General features: G+C 35.4%; 1 protein-coding gene across 4 annotated transcripts in view; it reads right to left on the reverse strand.

Annotated features, from left to right (window-relative positions):
• tln1 (talin 1) overlaps positions 1–21,199 on the reverse strand; it is a 145,953-nt gene that overhangs the window by 80,469 nt on the left and 44,285 nt on the right. For all 4 annotated transcript variants that reach the window (XM_073829977.1, XM_073829976.1, XM_073829975.1 and 1 more), the window contains exons 3-16: positions 17,544–17,641; positions 17,024–17,153; positions 16,438–16,590; positions 15,969–16,111; positions 13,519–13,646; positions 12,888–12,948; positions 12,679–12,783; positions 12,435–12,590; positions 7,219–7,320; positions 4,460–4,536; positions 4,173–4,353; positions 3,478–3,591; positions 2,076–2,184; positions 1,553–1,761 (exon numbers count right to left, since the gene is read on the reverse strand). In XM_073829977.1, the coding sequence (XP_073686078.1) occupies positions 1,553–1,761; positions 2,076–2,184; positions 3,478–3,591; positions 4,173–4,353; positions 4,460–4,536; positions 7,219–7,320; positions 12,435–12,590; positions 12,679–12,783; positions 12,888–12,948; positions 13,519–13,646; positions 15,969–16,111; positions 16,438–16,590; positions 17,024–17,153; positions 17,544–17,641 (1,766 nt within the window). The remainder of the gene's footprint in view (positions 1–1,552; positions 1,762–2,075; positions 2,185–3,477; positions 3,592–4,172; positions 4,354–4,459; positions 4,537–7,218; positions 7,321–12,434; positions 12,591–12,678; positions 12,784–12,887; positions 12,949–13,518; positions 13,647–15,968; positions 16,112–16,437; positions 16,591–17,023; positions 17,154–17,543; positions 17,642–21,199) is intronic.

Here is a 21,199-nt window from a genome sequence, read left to right on the forward strand (position 1 = left end):
GTTTTTCAATGTCTCATCCGTGAGTATGCAATGTTGGAGAACAAGCTTACGGGGGTTTTGAGAACCATAACCAAGCTGACTGCGAAATAGTGAGCCCCTACAAAAATAGTCAAATTCACTCAGTATTACTTGCTCTTGATTACAATTGATTACAATAAGTGAAAATTAATTGTATTCAGTTTTGTTTTAGTCACTGAAACAGTCCACACTGCAAAAAAATGCTTTTCTTACTTAGATTTTTTGTCTTGTTTCCAGCCAAAATATCTAAAAATTCTTGAATCAGGAAGGATTTTCTAGACAAGTAAAAATTTGTGTCTTGTTTTCAGTAAAAACAAGTCAAAATTAGGTGAGTTTTTGCTTAAAACAAGCAAAATAATCTGCCAATGGGGTAAGAAAAAAAAAAATCTTATTTCAAGCAGAGAACTAGATTATTTTTCTTACCCCATTGGCAGATTATTTTGTTTGTTCTAAGCAAAAACTCACCTAATTTTGACTTGTTTTTACTGAAAACAAGACACAAATTTTTACTTGTCTAGAAAATGATGATTGATTGATGATTGGTGTGTCTGTAAACGTGGTGTAACTGAGAACGCAATGATTGGCTTAGATTGAGTAATTTCCATTGTTTGCCAATCAGAGGCAGAGTAGTGCGGGTGTTCACACACAAGCACACGCTCGGTCAGTCGCACACACCAACATCCAGGAGTCACGATGGCAAGTCCAACAAGTTTAAAGGTAGCTTTCGCAAACTGGAAGTATAAGCAGGGTGCGATTTGCCGGGGGTATGGGGGGGGGATTTCCCCCCTCTGGTCTATGCATCCCTGCCTCTGCTTAATTATTTGATCTAAATCCAATTATTCGCGATATGCGCTTTAAAGTTGTCTGAATCAAATGATTCGCCATGCGCACTTTGAAGTCGAACGTTCTGAATCAAATGATTCGCGATCCGATTGGAGCTCTTCGAAACACTGAATCTTTTTGCGCCGCAGTGGTTTACTGATTCGGAGTTTCCAAAAAGCTCTATTGATACTTAACAGATTACACTAGTTTGGTCAACCTCTGCCTATGGAGAACGAAAAAAGTTTTCAAGAGTCTCTCTGCGTCGGTCTGTGCAATAAATATGTAAAGTTCAAAACCATCTATTGTGCTTTATTGTTCCACTATAGTAATGATAATATTTAGAATAATATGTTGAATTTGACAGTTGTCTCTGACGTTGTCCCACAATAACATTAAACTAGCGTAGATTAGTGTACAATGTTTTATATTTATTTTAGTTATGTTAAATTTTTAAAGTAGTAAAATAGTTTGCCTGGTAATTAGTTACTTTTATAATGATGTAACTCAGTTACTAACTCAGTTACTATTTGTGGGAAGTAACTAGTAACTATAACTGATTACTTTTTTAAAGGTGCCCAACACTGCTGGTTGCTGGCCCATCCCTGGCCACCCCTATGAAAACATCCTGGCTCCGCCACTGACTGAATGCACCACATCAAATGTTCGCCACGTTCTTAATGCCATGTTTTCACTGCAAATTCTCAGGTAATACCTCAGTACTGGAAGGCTGAGCAGTCTTAAGCATATCAGACACAGCACACGCCAGGTTCTTTGCAGCACCCAGAAGCTGTTGGCCATTTCCTCCCTCGTCCTCCATCAGCGCCGCCAGCAGTTTGACACCCTTAGACATCTCGGTCAGGTTGGAGGAGATGGTGGTGACAGCACAGCCCACAGCGGTGTAATCCGTCTCTGCTGGGTCACCTGACAAGACACGTTCAGGGAGAAACTTTTACCATGCAAGTATATCCGGCATCCCACTAGAAGATGTTTTAGAGTCAGCCCCCACAGCCACAACTTTACACCCTGCTTAGTCCCTACAGAGTCCAAGAACATCTGGCAATTTTAAAACTAAAATCAGGCAGTCGGTGAGGTGAGCTAAAAATGTTTGTCTCATTGAAGCTGCACATGTGTTGCACAGCAAGAACACAATCACACGCAACAAAAGCGAGTTGTCAGCTACCGAAGAAACAGGCAGAATGTAAGTTGCTGGCTGAAACATGTTGTGAAAGTGTCACCTGCAGTCAGATTGACCATGGAGGCAGTTCCTGCAGTGATGGCGTCCACCTGAGAGTGAATCTCATGCTTGGATTCATCCATTTTGTTCTTCCTCCATGCTTGAGATGCCTAGAGAGAGAGAGAGAGGATGTTTAATACAAATACTGAACACATATGTGACCCTGGAGCACAAAACCAGTCTTAAGTAGCACAGGTTTATTTGTAGCAATAGCCAAAAATACACTGTATGGGTCAAAATTATTGATTTTTCTCTTATACCAAAAATCTTTAGGATATTAATTAAAGACCTTGTTCCATGAAGATATTTTGTAGATTTCCTACCGTAAATATATCAAAACTTAATTTTTGATTAGTAATATGCATTGCTAAGAACTTCATTTGGACTACTTTATAGATGATTTTCTCAATGTTTAGATTTTTTGCACCCTCAGATTCCAGATTTTCAAAAAGTTGTATCTTGGCCGAATATTGTCCTGTCCTAACAAATACATACAATTAAAGACACTCAACAAATGCTCATTTAAAAAAATGACCAATATTGTGGTTCAGGGTCACAGGTAGTGTACATTTCTGACTTTACAGCAAGTTACAGCAACATCAAAGATGTTTTTTTTCCACACATTATGTACAGTTTTATCTTCTGGATTGGCTGAATTTTGTCTACATTTGATCTTTTCGTCAAAGTCCCAGACCCTCAAGCTGTAATGACAATATCACTGGCACAGAGCTATTTCAATAACTCTTTAATTCCATAAATATATACAAAATGATATAATATATGTCTTTTTGGAATGTTACAGGGAAACCAAAGGCATTTTGGAAAAAAAAAGATAAACATTTAGGATTAGGAACCTTTTTTCACCATTTCTGTTTTTCACCCAGGTCAAAAGTGACACTGTGGTCAAAAATAATGCACATTTTAAAAGTGACAGAGACATTCACTGCAAAAAAATGATTTTCTTACTTAGATTTTTTTGTCTTGTTCCAGCCAAAATATCAAACAATTCTTAAAACCAAGGAGGATTTTATAGACAAGTAAAACAAAACAAACAGAAAAAACAAGTCAAAATTAAGTGAGTTTTAGAAGTTTTGCTTAGAACAAGCTAAATAATCTGCCAATGAGGTAAGCAAAAAAAAAAAATCTATTTCAAACAGAAAACAAGATCATTTTTCTTACCCCATTGGCAGATTATTTTTGCTTGTTTCAAGCAAAAACACACTTAATTTTGACTTGTTTTTTTTTTTTTTCTAAAAACAAGAAAATGTTTGTAATTTTCCTAGAAAATTCTTCTTGATTTAAGAATTTTAAGATATTTCGGCGGGAAAAAAGACAAAAAAAAATCTAAGAAAAGCATTTTTGCAGCGTTTAAAATAGATATTTATATGAATAATGCATCTTACCGCATCCGTTCCCAGTGGAGGCAGGGCATCAAACTCATCGAGAGAGGCCTGAACTGCCTGTACCGCCTGCATACTGGAGTTAATGGTGCCAGTCAAAGCCTGCTGAGCTGATGTCTGTAAGAGAGAACACAAACAAACATTGCTGAAAGGTAGAGTGAATACAATTACATTCACCAACAGACACGGTTCATATTCATTTCAAGAGCATGCTTCAGAACACATTCAACCCTATATGTGACTCTGGACCACTAAACCAGTCATAAAGGTCTTTAACGCTTTCCACTGATGTATGGTTTGTTAGGATAGGACAATATTTGGTCAAGATACAACTATTTGAAAATCTGTAATCTGAGATGCAAAAAAATCTAAATATTGAGACAATTGCCTTTAAAGTTGTTCAAATGATGCTTGTAGCAATGCATATTACTAATAAAATATTAAGTTTTGATATATTTATGGTAGGAAATTTACAAAATATCTTCATGAAACATGATCTTTCCTTAATATCCTAATGATTTTTGGCATAAAAGAAAAACTGATAATTTTGTCGGCTATTGCTATAAATATGTTGTGACCGTGCTACTCATGACTGGTTTTGTGGTGCAGGGTCACCTATGACCTGCTACATGGTATTTGTGGAATCTTTTCCACCCGCTGAAGTTTCCGAGGTGTGTTTGTGCATGTGTATATCTGACCAGAGGGGGCATGTGTCCTCTGTGCATCTGCCCGCTGGTGATGTGCTGCTTGGCTTGTGGCATGGAGCCCATCTGGAAGCTCTCCGGTCCTCCGGCACCAGAGCGGATGATGGCCGGCAGAGCGACAGAGCCTGTCTCTACCTTCCCAACCTTATTGAACTGCTGCTGGAGAACTGTTGACCTGAGGTATAATCATACGTGGCAGGTTACCATCAGATCTAAAGCCATAAATAAAATACTTAAAGCAGGAAAATTGTGCGACATATGAATTATGAAAAGAGGCTCACTTTTTGGGAGACACAGAGTCCTCCAACATGGTTGATTCCTCATCGCCCTCCAGACCGAAGTGATCTTTGCTCTTTTTCTGCAGGTAAAGGGGTTTTCAGACACAGTGAGTTGAGGAAAGAGAAGGACCTGATGAGCAGATTGTGTCTTTCTCTACACCGGTCAAACATGAAGGTTTGTTGAGGAATTCCTCACACCGCAGAGAACCAGCAGCAGTAATTTCACATGGATGTATTACACAACCATTAGGCTGATATGATAAGAATAGATCTGCTTCATAACTGAACCCCACCAACGCTTAGGAAATTGTTATCAACATCTACAAACTGACCTCTCTGGCCACATGATTATTGTGAAACCAGGAGCTTGATGGTTATGAAGAGTGCTTATGTCAGGGAGTGTTGCCCATTGCAAAATCCCTGTGTTTTCAAAAGAGCCATTAGGAATACCTGCAGCAGCAGATTATGTGAGATTATATGCAATCAGAAGAAGACTCACATACAGTAGCCAAACCTTTGTAATGGCATTAAGTCTGGTCCACATTGCAGTTAATTCTGCTTAGGAAATGCCTACTTACACAGGTGGAGACATGCATTTACATGCAGAAATACCCTTACGAAAAAGAAGTTTATTCAAGTGTGCTATTAGTATGCTTCTTTTAAACTTAAAATAGGGAAATATACTTTCAGAAAAGTGCTTTATATACTTATCAGAAATGACATTTAAGTATACTTGACTTATACTTAGAAAAAGTCTAACTATATTTAAGCTATACTTGTGCTCTGAGAATCTGTGTTTTCATTGTTATACGCTAGGGGCGCTATTACACATCTTCTGTACAGAATGCTTCCACATGTAATCTAACACAATCATCAGACATAAAACAGCATCAAAACCATAGATATGGAAAACTGTGTAACGCTATGGAATAAAATGTCGACCCATGACGAGGTAATAGTAACTGTCAAGCTTTGCGGCGTTGATCAACATCTACGTTTTGATTATCATCAATAGTCTTTGTTTTATTTTTAGCTTTTTGTTCAAAATGGTGTTTATTTATTTATGAAACTTACCCACATTCAAGAGTTTTTAAAAAACTAATGCATGAAGCTAGAAACAAGCAGATACCCTGTTTTTTTCTTTCAATGTCTTGTATGTTCAGATATTCATATAACAAATATTTACTAATTATTACCTAAATAGGGACATAGTAGTATACTTAAAGTATGATGTAAAGTTCACTTAAAGAAAACCTGAGTATACTTATAGTATAAAACTACTAAACTAGGGGTTTACTGAGACTATACTTCTAAAAATGCATAAAAAAGTAATTAGTAAACTATCAGTATACCTATAAGTTTGCTTTTAGTATACTTCTAGTACAAACTGAAAACATAGATGTAAACTAAAAGTTGTGTACTCAAAGTTTACTACTGTTATGCTTAAAGTATACTTAAAAGTACACTTTTATATACTAGAAAGTGGGCCAATTTAGTCCCAAGGAGTATTGAAATAGTACACTTAAAATTATACTACTAGTCCACTGAGATTTTTATACTTTCTGCATAAAGTATACTTAAAAATATACTTGAACTTTATAATACTTAATAAAATAAACTTGAAGTATACTTCTTTTTGGTAAAGGCTGCATGCTTATTTATATCATCTGTCATCACACAATGATAACTGCATCATCGCATAGCTCTCTGAGGTTTGACGTTACTTGAAGAAAAAAAAAAAAAAAACCTTTAGAAGTAATTGGAAAGTTGTTGCCAGAGATTTTGTAAAGGAGAAGTTCACCTCCAGAACAAAAATGTACAGTTTGTATAATTTACTCATCCCCTTGTCATCAAAGATGTTCATGTCTTTCTTCAGTCGTAAAGAAATTATGTTTTTAAAGTAAACTATTTAGGAATTTTCCTCATATGGTGGACTTCTATGGTGCCCTCGAGTTAGAATTTCCAAAATGCAGCTTAAATGCAACTTTTAAAGGGCTCTAAATGATCCCAGCCTAGGAAGAAGGGTCTTATCTAGCAAAACGATCAGTTACTTTCTAAAATAAATGACAATTTATATACTTTTTAACTTCAAACGCTTGTCTCATCTTGTCAAACTTGGGGGCACCATAGAAGTCCACTATATGAAGAAAAATCCTGTTTGCCTCAAAAACATAATTTCTTTATGACTGAAGAAAAAAAAAACCATGAACATCTTGGATGACAAGGGGGTGAGTAAATTATCTGTACATTTTTATTCTAGAAGTGACCTTCTCCTTTAAGGAGTTTGTTGAAAAAATAATTAAACAATGATAGAAACACAAAAAAATGAGGAAAACATGCACACTTTCTACTAGAGATCGACCGATGCCGATATATAAAAAAAAAAAGGCAAATATCGGCCCGATATATCGGCCGAACGATATATCGGTCGACCTCTACTTTCTACATACCCAAACATTTAAAGATATGTCTAAACATGTTTCAAAGATTTGATGCACTGAAACTGGATATCTTTTTCAAACCTAGAAAACAGTTTTTCCTCAAAAGCACTCAAATGTATTAACCTGGTACCATATAAACTTATTCCTAGAAGCTGCGTAACGACAGCCAGTTTCTAGTTTTGTGTGTAATACAGGTCAGCAAACTGAGTGCATGCCTTCTGAGGGTGAGGCTAGTCTTGTGAGTCCAATAAATACGTGAAATCAAAAATAAGTGGCCAGACTTCACATGATTTATCAAATTTTAACAATCACATTGGTTACCTTTTTGAGAATGATGTCAATGTAACCAGCGATGAGCTGCGCGATCTGTTCTCCTTCAGTGGTCTGAACTGAATAGTAACCATCTTGATAGTCTCCAAAGTCCTGATGAAGAAAGATTAAACACATTACATGACAACAAAAATAACAACAATGTAAATAATCAGCAAACTATAAAACAGTATATAGTAAAGAAATTGTTTGGATGATTAAGTAATAGTGCTGTATTTGTTATTAAGCACTGAATTGTGCATTCATACATTAGGCTGTATAAAATGAGCAAATATTTTCCCAGGTTTAGAAAAAGAAAGACATTTTTTATTATTCGTGGTGAAATTATGGATGGAATAGGTCCACCCTAATCTAATTCACAATGTTTGAGAAATCTGTGCAGCAAGAAAACATGTAAAAAATATTAAGTGTGTCTAAATGTGTATTTACAGAGAGCTGGAGGACGGAAATAACGGTCAAGTAATTATTGCAATGATTTGGCCTTAATGTAATCAATACGTCTGCAACCTGAGCCTAAATACTGAATTACTGCTGTGCTTCATGATCAATCCAGTCTACAGCATTGATTACTGCTTCAACTTTGTTTATTATACGAAACAGGATCCGATTAAAAGTCCGTCGCAGGTTTAACATGCCTGCATGTGTCTGAAAATATTATTGGGCATTATTAGTTCCCCCAACTGCAGATTTTCAGTTGCTGAAAAGCTCAAATCAGCTTAAAAAATGTGCACATTTAAAACTAAATTTTAAATAAATCACTTAATAAAAATATATAACCGGTATATCTTGTATTAACCGACATCAGAGAACCATAAACATGCAAATGCATTGTTAAATCATTGGAATATTAAATATAAAGTAAATATTTTAGTTCAAAGGGGTTCAGCTGACAAAGGTTTTGGGACTCTGTTGTTAGAGGATGATCTGTTCTTTTCAACAAAATAACAAAACACATTTCTAAGAAACAGCCATTGTTCATAAATAAAGTGTAACCTACGTCAGATACACAAACGTCATTAATCAAAAGAGTTTCTTGTATAATTGTCCCCTTGATGTAGGGCTAAAAAAATAATGTGAGTCTTGATCTGAATCATAAGGTTGAAATTAAGTAACAAAGTCATTGTACTAGTAATAGAAACATCACGAAACTATTAAGGAACAACACTCTGTACAAAGTCTGGCTTGAAAAACAAACATGTGCATGGGGTGAAACTGTTTAATTACTCTCAATAAACAATTTTTATGATTTCTTTTAGTAGATTTTGATGCTTTAAAGTTTTCAAAGGATGGACATAAATATGACAGAACTTCCTTTTTAGTGAACTAACCATTTAAATATTTAGTGATTACATTATTCAAGCTAACAATCCTTAAAGAGGTTAAACAAACCACCAAGTGTTTACCAAATCAAACCAAAACAGGACTGTGCCACACAAACACGATATGCAACACAGACAGACAGACAGACGGGAGGAAGGAAGGACACAAACCACAAGACATATTCCACTCTTAGTACACATCATATCCATAGTGGCATTTCAGTTCAACTGTGAGTAATTATAAAAACCTAGAGGTCAACCCATATTGGATTTTACCGATACCGATAGCTAGGTTGGACCTCACTGGCCGACACCGATTAATTTACTGATAGTTTTTAAAAATGGATACTAAACTAAAACTAAAATAGTGCTCTACTATTTAAAAAAATTATATTCATTATATATTGATCATTAAAGTTATTTCATAGTTCATTAATGTTAACAAAAACAACTTCAGAATGTAACAATATATCAGTAAACGTTGAAATTAACACACACTAACAAACAACACACTTCTATTTTACAGCTTTCATCAGTCTTAGTTGATGTTACAAATGGGCTCATTGGAAAGTGTGATCATTTCATATTAACAGTCAGGCTAAAGATGGCCATCTTTAAATATCTACACAAGTACCATACTGTTGAAATGACATACACATGGATATTGTATCACATGTATACTCTCACAGTTGAACTGCTTCTATTCTAAAACACTTGTGATTGTCTAATCAAAAGAACAAAGTATGTTAGTCACACACCGGGCAAAAGTTTACTTAAAAAATTATCAAAAAAGCGGCATAGAAGAAAATCATTATGGGGTAGTTCACAATGTACTCACCCCCTTGTCATCCAAGATGTTCATGTCTTTCTTTCTTCAGTCGTAAGGAAATTATGTTTTTTGAGGAAAACGTTTCAGGATTTCTCTCCATATAGTGGACTTCTATGGTGCCCCCGAGTTTGAACTTACAAAATGCAGTTTAAATCACTCTAAACGATCACAGCCGAGTAAAGAAGGCTCTTATCTCGCAAAACAATCAGTTATTTTCTAAAAACAATTACAATTTATATACTTTTTAACCTCAAATGCTCGTCTTGTCTAGCTCTGTGTGTACTCTGTGTAGAGATTAAAAAGACTGAAATATAAATTGTAAATGTTTTTAGAAAATAACCGATTGTTTCACTAGATAAGACCCTTCTTCATCAGCTGGGATTGTTTAGAGTCCTTTGAAGCTGCATTTAAGATGCATTTTGGAAGTTCAAACTCAGGGCACCATAGAAGTCCATTATATGGAGAGAAATCCTGAAACGTTTTCCTCAAAAATAATCATTTCTTTACGACTGAAGAAAGACACGAACATCTTGGATGACAAGGGGGGTGAGTACATTATCTGTACATTAGGGCTGGGCGATTCTTTCGATTTTTTCGATTAATTCGAATTTACGTTTTAAGATCATTTAATTTTTTATTAAATCGAGGTATCGCGATTTTTTTTTAATAAAAATATTATTTATTTATATTCAGAACGGAAAACAAATAACGGGTTCTGGCAAAATAACGCGAGTCACTAAGGGGACATGATTAGCTGCTTGCTAGCAAGTTAGCCTGTAACATTACAGTACATACAATTTCACTTACCACATAAACAGAGTAGAGAGATGATTGAAGACAATGGCGAATTATTTGCATATCAGGGCTCTAGAGAGCAACCTAATTTCTCAATGGTGCGACCAGCCGTTCAAGGACAAAAAAAAAAACTACTGCGTACGACTATGAAAAAATATTTAGGAGCACCATGTGACCCGACCAGCATATTTGTATTTGCGCTGAGTGGAGCTTCAAAGGTTTCTATGTGTTTTGCACGTTGACTAATGTATCTCAAGTGTAGAGAGAGTGTAAATAAGAGACTGAATGGGCAGTAGCTTCGTTGATTATAATAGAGCTTTGTGAGATTGCGAACTAAGATGAGTGACAGCTTTTAATCATTTTTAACAGAGTTTGTAGATGAGATATTAATTTATTACAGCAGTTAAATACACAAGAAGTTCTTATTAAGTGACTTACATTGTCTGACTATAACACTGTTGCCTGATTTTGCTCTATTTCGTCGTCAAAAGTAATCTGAAACAAGTCACAGCTGAGCCGCTGCGCATCTCCACTCAAACACAGCGGTGTTTCCTTTATGAATAAACGTGCGTTTTTAAACGAATCTAGTGAAATGATTCAATTTCCCATTTATTAAGAGTCACTTGCTTTATTCCTGAATGAACCATCCGTTCGAACGAATCAAATGAATGAATATGATTCAGTAATTAAATCAGTGTCTTACCACCACCTGCTGGCAGATCGTTTCAGTTATTTAAATCATTTAATATTTCTGTGTTCAAAATTGTATATTTTTGTATACGATATAAGTGCAAGAGAAAAGCATGGCAATATATATTTTCCTCCCATCTCATATTTATTTGTCTTACAAACATTTACTGTGTCTGGTATGATAAGAATGGGGTCTGGTGGAAAGCAATCACTGATGCAGTTGCAATGTATACTGCAAAATATATGGTGCCTATATATATATTGTGGAAAAGCTGGGGTTTCTTTACATGCTAAAAGTAGCAGGGGAAAAAAAAATCGATTTTAATCGTAAATCGGATTTTTTGTGAAAAAAATCGGGGATTTTATTTTTAGGCCATATCGCCCAGCCCTACTGTACATTTTTGTTCTGAAAGTGAACTACTCCTTTAACTGACTAAATATATTTTATACATTTAATGAGGATTAATCAATATTTGATTTATGAGACGAAAACTAAGCAGTGTTTTTAAACCTCTGATTTCAATTTCTGTACCTGACATTTGTTTGCTTTTATTTATTTATGCTATTTTTAATTGATTAGTTTGTTCCTATTTTATTACTTGTCTTTAATCATTTAATGTTTCAAATTTATATTAGTCTAGTTGTTTTTTTCTGTGGTATTTTTAGTTGTAAAACCATGTAGGCAAAAAAACTGTATAAATATGTTTGACAGTGAAATGTTTGACATTTAATGGATTTTTTTATCTTGTTGGAATCAGAATTAGGAATTGATAAGAATCGATAAGCAAAATCGGAATCAATAAAATTCAAACGATACCCAACTCTACTCTGATACTCTATAATGACAGCAAAGAACTCAAAACCGGAAAAACAGCATGGATTTTTGCCGATAACTGATAGTTTTGCTAATCCGCTATCGGTGCCGAATAATCGGCAAAAGCGATGCATCGGTTGACCTCTAATCAGAACACAGCATGTATATTGTAGGCAAAAAACTGAATATGTCTGACAGCGAAATGTTTGACATTTAATGGATTTTTTTTAACTTATTGCAATCAGAATTAGAAATCGATAAGAATTGATAAGCAGAATCAGAATCAATAAAATTCAAAAGATACCCAACTCTACTCTGATACTCTATAAGAGTATCAGACTCTATAGGCAAAAAAATGTAAAATGTAGGCAAAAAACAGAATAAATATGTCTGACATTTAATGGATTTTTTTTATCTTATTGGAATCAGAATTGTAATCGATAAAATTCAAAAGATACCCAACTCTACTCTGATACTCTATAAGAGTATCAGACTCTATAGGCAAAAAAATGTAAAATGTAGGCAAAAAACAGAATAAATATGTCTGACATTTAATGGATTTTTTTTATCTTATTGGAATCAGAATTGTAATCGATAAAATTCAAAAGATACCCAACTCTACTCTGATACTCTATAATGACAGCAAAGAACCCAAAACCGGAAAAACGGCATGGATTTTTGCGAATAATCAGCAAAACCAATACATCGGTTGATCTCTAATCAGAACACAGCATGTATATTTAGAGGAGTGTGTCAGTACCAGGGTGAAGCTCTTGGGAGAAGCCGCCCAGCGTTTGATGTTGGTCAGACTCCATTCCTGGATCACCTCTTTGGTCTTCTCATCCACTCTCATCACACTCTCTTTAGTAATGCCCAACAAACGCGGCACAAGCTTATTCTTTCCTTTCATTTTTTCCTGTAAAGACAATAAACATTAGCGTTAACGCAAGAAAGCAGGTGCCAATTATTAATATTAGAGCTCAGATATTGCATGAGATCATTACCTTGACTAAGAAGAAGGACACTCCGTAGGTTTTCAGAGATCTGGCTAGTTTGACGTAGCTGACTTTGGCCTCAATCTCTGTCATGTTTTGGCAGTTTTTGTGTGCCTTGAAGAGAAGGGTTCATTATTAAATTTATTATTATTAAATCCCATTCCTAAAGCACATGGGTACGAAACATAATAAATTACTCATAACCTGCATAACCTCACCTGGAAGATCTTTTTCTCTCCTTTGTTCTTGATGTACTCTTTGGGCAGGAATTCTTTCAAACTGGATGAGACAGACAGGAAGCAAGAATTAGCAGAATATTTTAACTAATGTTTTGAGAATGAAAGCATTCTGGATTTGTGAATTTAATAATAGCTTTTGCTGGGAACTGATGTACACTGCTACTTAAATGTTTGGGATGTTTTTTAAAGAAGTCTCTTATGCTCCTCAGGAATGCATTTATTTGATCAAAATTATAGAAATATTGAAAAATGTTATTACAATTTTAAATAATGTTTTTATTTGAATATACTTTAAAATATAATTTATTCCTGTGATGCAAAGCTGAAATTTCATCAGCTGTTTCTCCAGTCTTAAGTGTCACTTAAGCCTTCAGAAATCATTCTAATATGCTGATTTATTATTAGGATTATCGATGTTGGAAACAATATTTGTAATGTAAACAGTGTTTACATTTCTGTTCTGATGCAGGTTGAGAAATGCAAATTCTGTTAGTTTTGAAGGCTTGATGGCATTGGGTGATTAAATTGTGGGTAAATATTTTAATACATTAACAATACAAAAAAAAAAAAAAAAAAAAAAAAAGCATAAACAAAAATGTGCTGAGCTCACTCAAGGAATCCAGGTTTGTGTTTAGATTCATTGTGGTCCCCAAACTGGATCTGGCACTGGTATCCGGCAAATTCACAGGCCTTATCAAAGGAGACGGGGTGGGAGCCGTTCAAGATGTCATCACGGGCCTGGGATACAAAAAAAATAACATGCATAAATGCATAAATGCAACTGAATTTGAATAAAATTAGCAGACACTGCATGACACATTTAACAAGAGGTAATGCACAAGCATCACAATTCCAGCAAATCAGACATGTTTGATGTTTAACATACAGATATATAGACTGGGGTTTTAAACCAATGACATATTATATATTCATATCATATATTGAGTGTGGCTTTCCTTGTATAAGTGCCACAAAAATATAAATCAAGTAACTGGCAGAATACCCCATCACAAACAGTTTTGGGGGTAAGGCATTACAAGTAACGCAAGTTATGTAATAATATTACTTTTTCCTAGTAATTAGTAAAAAAACGCATTACTTTTAAATTGACAAGAAAATATCTTAGTTACTTTTCCAAATAAGTAAAGCCAGTTACTTTCCCCCCATTTATTGATTAAAAGTTCTCCTGTCCCCATGTTGAGAGAAATCGTGAGTAAGATGTTACTTTAGTTCTAGAATAAATGTGAACATGCATTAATTCATCTCACTCACTAAACAGATACAGTATTCCTCAAAATGAATAAAAACACTGAAACTCAACGCAAACCTGCAATAATTAAATGTTCAATAATACAAATATCCTTTATGTTCTTAATCCCATTTTATTAAAGGTCCCATATCGTCAAAATCAAAATTTCCTGGCTTTTTTCATGATAACTAAGGTCTAGGGGCTATCTAACTACCATATGAGTTTCAAAACAGTCAATCCACAGTAAACTGCACACAGCCTGCTTAAAGTAGCTGTTCATTTTCATGAGCAGCTGTGACTTCCGTAACGATGTGACGTCCGATCGACTCAAGTCACCGCCTTCAGTCACAAACCAACGTCCCACCCTCCTTTTGTCAAACCCCCAGACAACAACGCATCCATTCCATTGAGCAACAACAACAGGAAAACAAGTGGAGAAAACCCTGTTCAGTCGATAGATGTCAAGCTACGATCATTACACAGGCTTCAGAACAACGTGAATATAAGAGACCAGCGGCACGTCAACTTCAGCCTCTTTCACACAGCGATTCCGGTAAATACACGGATAATGTGTCCCACGATTTGTTCCGGAATTGTTTAATTTGGTTCATTCACAGTTGTTTTCCGGAATCTGTGCATGCTTTGCACACAAACCATAAAGACATGTGACATTTGGATGTGAGATGTAATGCGACGCGTACTTCACTAAACTGAAACTAACCTGAACAAACTGTGCTTCAGCGCTGATAGTGAGGAGCTGGCTCTGCCTGATGATCGCTGCTTCATTCCACTTTGCACTTAACGTTATTTTTCGTTGTGAAGAGTCGCTTGATAACGTGCATCATTACTACAACACTGCCTTTAGGTTCTGGCTTTGGTTCACACAGTTCCCGTAATTTTCCAGAATCAGCGCGCATTGTGAAAGGGGCTTTACTAAAGCAACAGTTATGTAGCTTACTGCATTCGGTGTTTGTAAAAGAAAAAACATTAATGATCATTCTAAAATATCCTGTTGAGTATCAGCTCTCTCTATTGCTCTGAGCTCGCTTACGCTTACAGCATACATGACCGTAGTTACCTGTGATTGGCCTGGTTGTGCGTCACTCAGAAAACAACAGGCCAATCAGAAGAGAGGCTCATGAATATTAATTAGATGGGCCAAAATCGACCTGTTTTTGACAGAGCTCCTAAAAAAGGAGCTGTAAAAATATATTGAGATGGATTTTGGCACTTATACCGCAAATATATATTCTTAAGGACATCAACAAATAAAATAAACCTCCAGAAATGTGTACGATATGGGACCTTTAACCGATGTCTTTGCTGCTGACCTTCGATGATCCAATTCATCCATACTAATAAGCAAAAATTACTCAAGATAATCTAACATTTTTCCTTTTTTGCTGAAGAGTTGAAATTTGATCTTCTGCGGTCTACTGTACAGATGTGAATTTTCTTTTCTCTAATCCTGAGGCTTTTGGTGTGAAAAGGCTTTTGCATTTGACAAAAATAGAACTTTTTCTATTGAAAACAAACAAGCAAGCCCTGCCCAGATTTAATAGTAACGCAAACGTAACATAACGCATTACTTTCCATAACAAGTAACTAAGTAATGTAATTAGTTACTTTTTTAGGGAGTAATGTAACAATGTAATGTAGTTACTTTTAAAAGTAACTTTTCCCAACACTGATCACGAAGGACAAAAACCTCAAGATTTACATTGAAAAAGACTTTCACTTATTTTCCTCCAACACTGTAGAGATATCCAGGGCATAATTATGATATACAGTTGATGTTTTGTGGTGTTTACCTGCACATAGAGCAAGTTGAGCTGTACTGGGTCCCTGGAATCCACATTCTGGTCCGAGTAGAAGAACTTTCTCCTGAGAAGCAGCATCTCAGACTCCTCGACACCCTGCTCTCGCAGTGTCCGCCCATGATCCAACCAATTCACTGTCAAATACAGCTCTGACATCAGCAAATTCAGCTAGATTACAAAATCTAGCTCTGTTCGGACACACTTGACTGAACTTTTGTTTCTCATTATCTTAACAAACCCTTACATTGCTTTACAAAACCAAAAACAGAGTGCAAAGAGAAGAAATTTAGTCAACAAGAATCTAGAATACATGCAAATATACATTTAGTCACTATAAAATTCCTATATTTCATTGCAGTGAACAGGTTGAGAATATACTGGGTGTATTGTTTTGAAGACCTGCTAAAATAGCAAACAAAATGCATCTATATTCATTCATGGTAAGCAGAAAACAACCTACATTCATCATCTGTGTGAAGTTTCTGTTTGAGTTTCTCCATTTTTTTGTCATCCCTCAGGAGGGTCTTGTCTCTTTTCAGTGTTCCCGTGGTCTCTTCCTTCTTTTCCTCTCCCACGTCACGCACAAGTGAGTACTCGTCATAGTTTGTGATGCCTGAGAAACCAGAAGTGTTTTACTCTCTCACTGCATTCAAACTGTTCCTCGATGGTCCTTAAACCCTAATCTTAAACCCTACAGACTCTATGCAAATGTAGTTTTAGTAATCTGATAACAAAATGTTTCAGACCCTGTTTCCACTTATATTTAACACTGACCACTTCTTATTGGATCCCCAAGTGAAAAAAGGGACCCATGTGACTGGATGACTATCCTATGTGATACAGTGCAGATAGAGAAAAACAGGTCCCAACACTGAACCCTGTGGTACCCCAATGGTGAGAGCACTCAGTGAGCACAGTGTGCTAATCCAGCTGACTTTTTAAGACCTGTTATCCATGTATAATATAAACAAAGAGAGATTAGGTCAGGAAATGACTTGAAAGCAGGCAGAATGGAGATTTTACTCCTCATATGGACACTAACTTACCTATTCTGGCACAGATGGTCATTAGCATGTCACTGACGATTTTTGAGTCATCCACCATCACTGTTTTAACAGTTCCGTCCAACATGCGGATCTTCAGGGGTCTCTGTTTCTTTTTGTACTCCAGAGTGTCCTAAAAAAGGCGTTATGATGAAAAATCCATTATATAAAACCCAACACATTATGCACATAAATGTTATGCATCTACTATATCTTAGATCAAGGTCAATTTTTTGGGACAAAAACTACAAATAATGTTGGCTTGTATAGTGTTTTCATTTTACAGATGCTCCAAAGTAATTCACAGTAACATTTTATCAGTCAGTGCACTACAAATCATCCCAACCTGAAGTATGCTTCACCAGTCAAGTAGCAGATGCTTCAATTGCATGGACCGATTTCAAAGTCAATCCTCACGCAAATACAGAATCGAAGTCCATGCATACATCTTTGAATTTGCATTTTACAGAGATTTACTTGAATTATTTTACATGCCATTTTATTAGAAATATTCTAGACTCACCCCATTTCTCAGCATGTAGTAGTCCAGGGCTTTGCCTGCTTCCAGCCAAATGCCTTTCTTTGGGTCCTCATCTGACAGGAACAGGCCATAGTCACTGGCTGCAAGAAGACATTCGAGTTAGTGGGCGGTCAGATTGCGTTTTACAACCTAAGACTTCAAGACTGTCAAAATCAGAAGGCGCATTTTTCCATAATTTCCTGAACTTCCTAAACAAGTTATAAAGCTTACCATTCTGAAAGTACAAAACCATTCAAGATACACACCAGAACTACTGAAGTTTATGAGCAGATTATTGTTTTAGGGGCCATTTACACAGACCAAAACTTTCCATTTAAAAACATGTGATACAAAGCAGTGGAATTATTGAAAAATGCATGATCTAGAGATGAACTACTTTTAACTCAGAGCATCACATTTTTAGGTGCAAAAGGTGCAAAATGCAAGTGCAACGGTCATAAATTTCAGTCTAGTGCATGTTTAGATAGAAAAACAATGGAAAAGCAGCACGTTCTGTGTGAATGTCCTCTGATGGTTCTTTTTTTGGCCTTTTAATCATCAGATTAGAAATTATCACTGGTTTTAAGAAGGAAATTAATACAGGAATTATATGATAGTGAGTAAATGATAACAAAATGGTTGGCTTTAAAGGATTAGTTCACTTTCATAACAACAATGTACAGATAATGTACTCACCCCCTCGTCATCCAAGATGTTCATGTCTTTCTTTCCTCAGTTGTAAAGAAATTGTGGGGGGGGGTTTTGTTGAGGAAAACATTTCAGGATTTCTCTCTTTATAATGGATATGGATGGCGCCCCGAAGTCGAGGAGGAAGGGTCTTATCTAGCGAAACGATTGGTTATTTTCAAAACAAATTGACAATTTATATACTTTTTAACCTCAAATGCTCGTCTTGTCTCATCTCTGCGTAGCACATGCAAAGTCTGTGTGATTCAGGTAAATACAGTTAGGGTATGTTTAAAAACTCCCATCTCGTTTTCTTCCCTAACTTCAAAATCACCTTAGATCGCTGCAAAAGTACAGACATAGTGTTTACAAAGTGAACATACAAAGAAACTCAAACTCCCTTTACAAAAAAAAAAAAAAATAAAAGGTAAAAACAGCATTATTGGACGATTTTGACATTGAAGACATCAACGAGATGGGAGTTTTTAGACATCCCCTAACTGAACAGACCTGGATTATACTGACTACACATTCACTGCGCAGAGACCAGACAAGACCAGCATTTGAGGTTAAAAAGTATATAAATTGTCAGTTTGTTTAGAAAATAAACGATCGTTTCGCTAGATAAGACCCTTCCTCCTCGACTGGGATCATTTAGAGCATTTTGAAGCTGCATTTTGGAAGTTCAAACTTCGGGGTGCCATCCATATCCATTATAAAGAGAGAAATCCTGAAATGTTTTCCTCAAAAAAAAAAAAAAAAAACACAATTTCTTTACGACTGAGGAAAGAAAGACATGAACATCTTGGATGACAAGGGGGTGAGTACATTATCTGTGCATTGTTGTTATGAAAGTGAACTAATCCTTTAACTTTTAAGAATAACACTAGATGTTGAAGAAGAACACTGTTTGGTATTCATCCGTTGTTTAATTTATTTGCATGTTTGTTGTTATATCGTATTTTTTAAAGCCATTTCTTGTAACTTGATTATTTGTTCTGGTCTTATTTCTGACTGTCTTACTTGTTAATAATGTTAACAAATAGGTCGTTTTTGCTGTGATATCAAAATGGAAATCAAGACCTGTAAAATTTTCTAAAGTATCTGAAGTATCTAAAGTTTTGGTCAAAACAACCTTATTTATAACAAAACAAGAGTACATAAACAATGAAAACAACAACCGTTTTTAACGGTATCATCAAGGTCTCCAGAAATGACATGTTCCAGAATTTGAACAACAGCTATTGTTGTCAAAAAGCAACAAGTTTCAAGCAATATAGAGACACTGTTTGGGTTGTAAACCAGGGTTTCTGCAGATATGAACAAGTGAAATTTAAGACTTTTTAAGACCTTTTCAATACCACCTTATATGAAATTTAAGACCGAAACCTGTAATGGAAATAGATATTACATTACATGCATACATGTAATATTTAATGTGTTTAATGTAAAAAGTAAACAAAATTTCATGGCTGTCATAAATTAAATTTATTACTACGATAGTGAACTTTTCATATCAGCAGATACTATTCCACACAAAATATCCCCATAAAAGTACCACTAGAAATATCTGATTTAAAAAAAAAAAAAAAAAAAAAAAAAAAAAAGCGATCTTTGTTTGGAACTATTTCCGTTGGTGAAACAGAACAAAACAGTGGAAATATTTTGTCTAATATGTAAGTAACTACTTGACTAACTACTTGTTTATTGAGCTAAAATTAAATGTAACATTTGTAATTGTGAGAATTTTCAGCAAAAAGCTCACTTGGTAAATTACTGAACTATATCATGTTATAAATAAACTATTACATTTTAAATTTTCCCTCATTGTGTTTCTCACAAATAGACCAGAAATACACACATATCCATTATCAATTTCTGTTTACGTTGAATGTATTAAAATATGAATTTTTCTTGCCTTTCTATGCTTCGCTAGTTGTTTTTGTCACTTCAGTTTTAATCAGGCGGTTTGTTCGGTCGGGCAAGGAAAAAAAACATTTTAAAAGTACCTCGAAGGCTGGCCCTATATTTATTATTGACAACATTATATACAGAAAAAGGTAGTTTGACCTGTATTCTGCTACTGCGATTCTGTCTGAAGACGCAGTAACTTCCACAGGGAAAGAAAATCTACAATTGTTAGCAACTGGCCTTAGCCAAGCCCTCTATTCATTTTTTTTCAAGCTAAGTATCGCTAAACTTGCACTTCCTCATAGCTAAAAAGTTAAATCCATTTTACTTCTGCGGTACAATCCGAGAGAGACTCGCGCCAATAACAGAAAGCTGATTGGCTATTGCATGCTGGTCTCATTTGTAGTTTAAATACAGCAAATTATATTTGGAATAGTGAAATAAAGAACTACAACACCACGGAAACAACAAAAAGAGAATTTAAATGAGCGTTAGAGGTAGCGTTACATGGACATCGGAAAAATAAGACCTGTGTAAAATTATTTAAGACCTAGAACAGCAAATTTAAGACTTTTTAAGGCCTTAAATTGTGATTTTTAAATTTCAGACTTTTTAAGACCCCGCGGGAACCCTGGTAAACACTTTGATTTTCTTCCTAAAGAGATTAGAAAAGGTTTGGAATTCCGAATATTTTTCTTAAAATTAGGCCCAGAATCCAGATTACTGCTCAGTTTATGTAAACACTTTGACTATTATAACATTGGTGATGCCAGGAAAGAATTTGAGCTTTTTCCTCCAAAGGGATCAGATAGTGTCCTCCAAACGTAATGCGGCAACACTGACAGATGAGCTATTTAAGACTGCTACACATTCCACATACGCTGTTGAGTTTGGACGAAAGCAGTCCATCAAAGAGACGAATGACTCACAGGTTAAAACAAGTATGTAGAGCGGTACTGAGGACTATTACATAACAGCTGGGACCCAGCCGCACCCTGATACAGGCCCATTATAGCAGCACAGTGCAAACTAGATTTATGCTTGATTTCTGTGGTATGTTT

The sequence above is a fragment of the Garra rufa genome, chromosome 23 (assembly GCF_049309525.1).
Source record: "Garra rufa chromosome 23, GarRuf1.0, whole genome shotgun sequence".
NCBI classification, from domain to species: domain Eukaryota; kingdom Metazoa; phylum Chordata; class Actinopteri; order Cypriniformes; family Cyprinidae; genus Garra; species Garra rufa.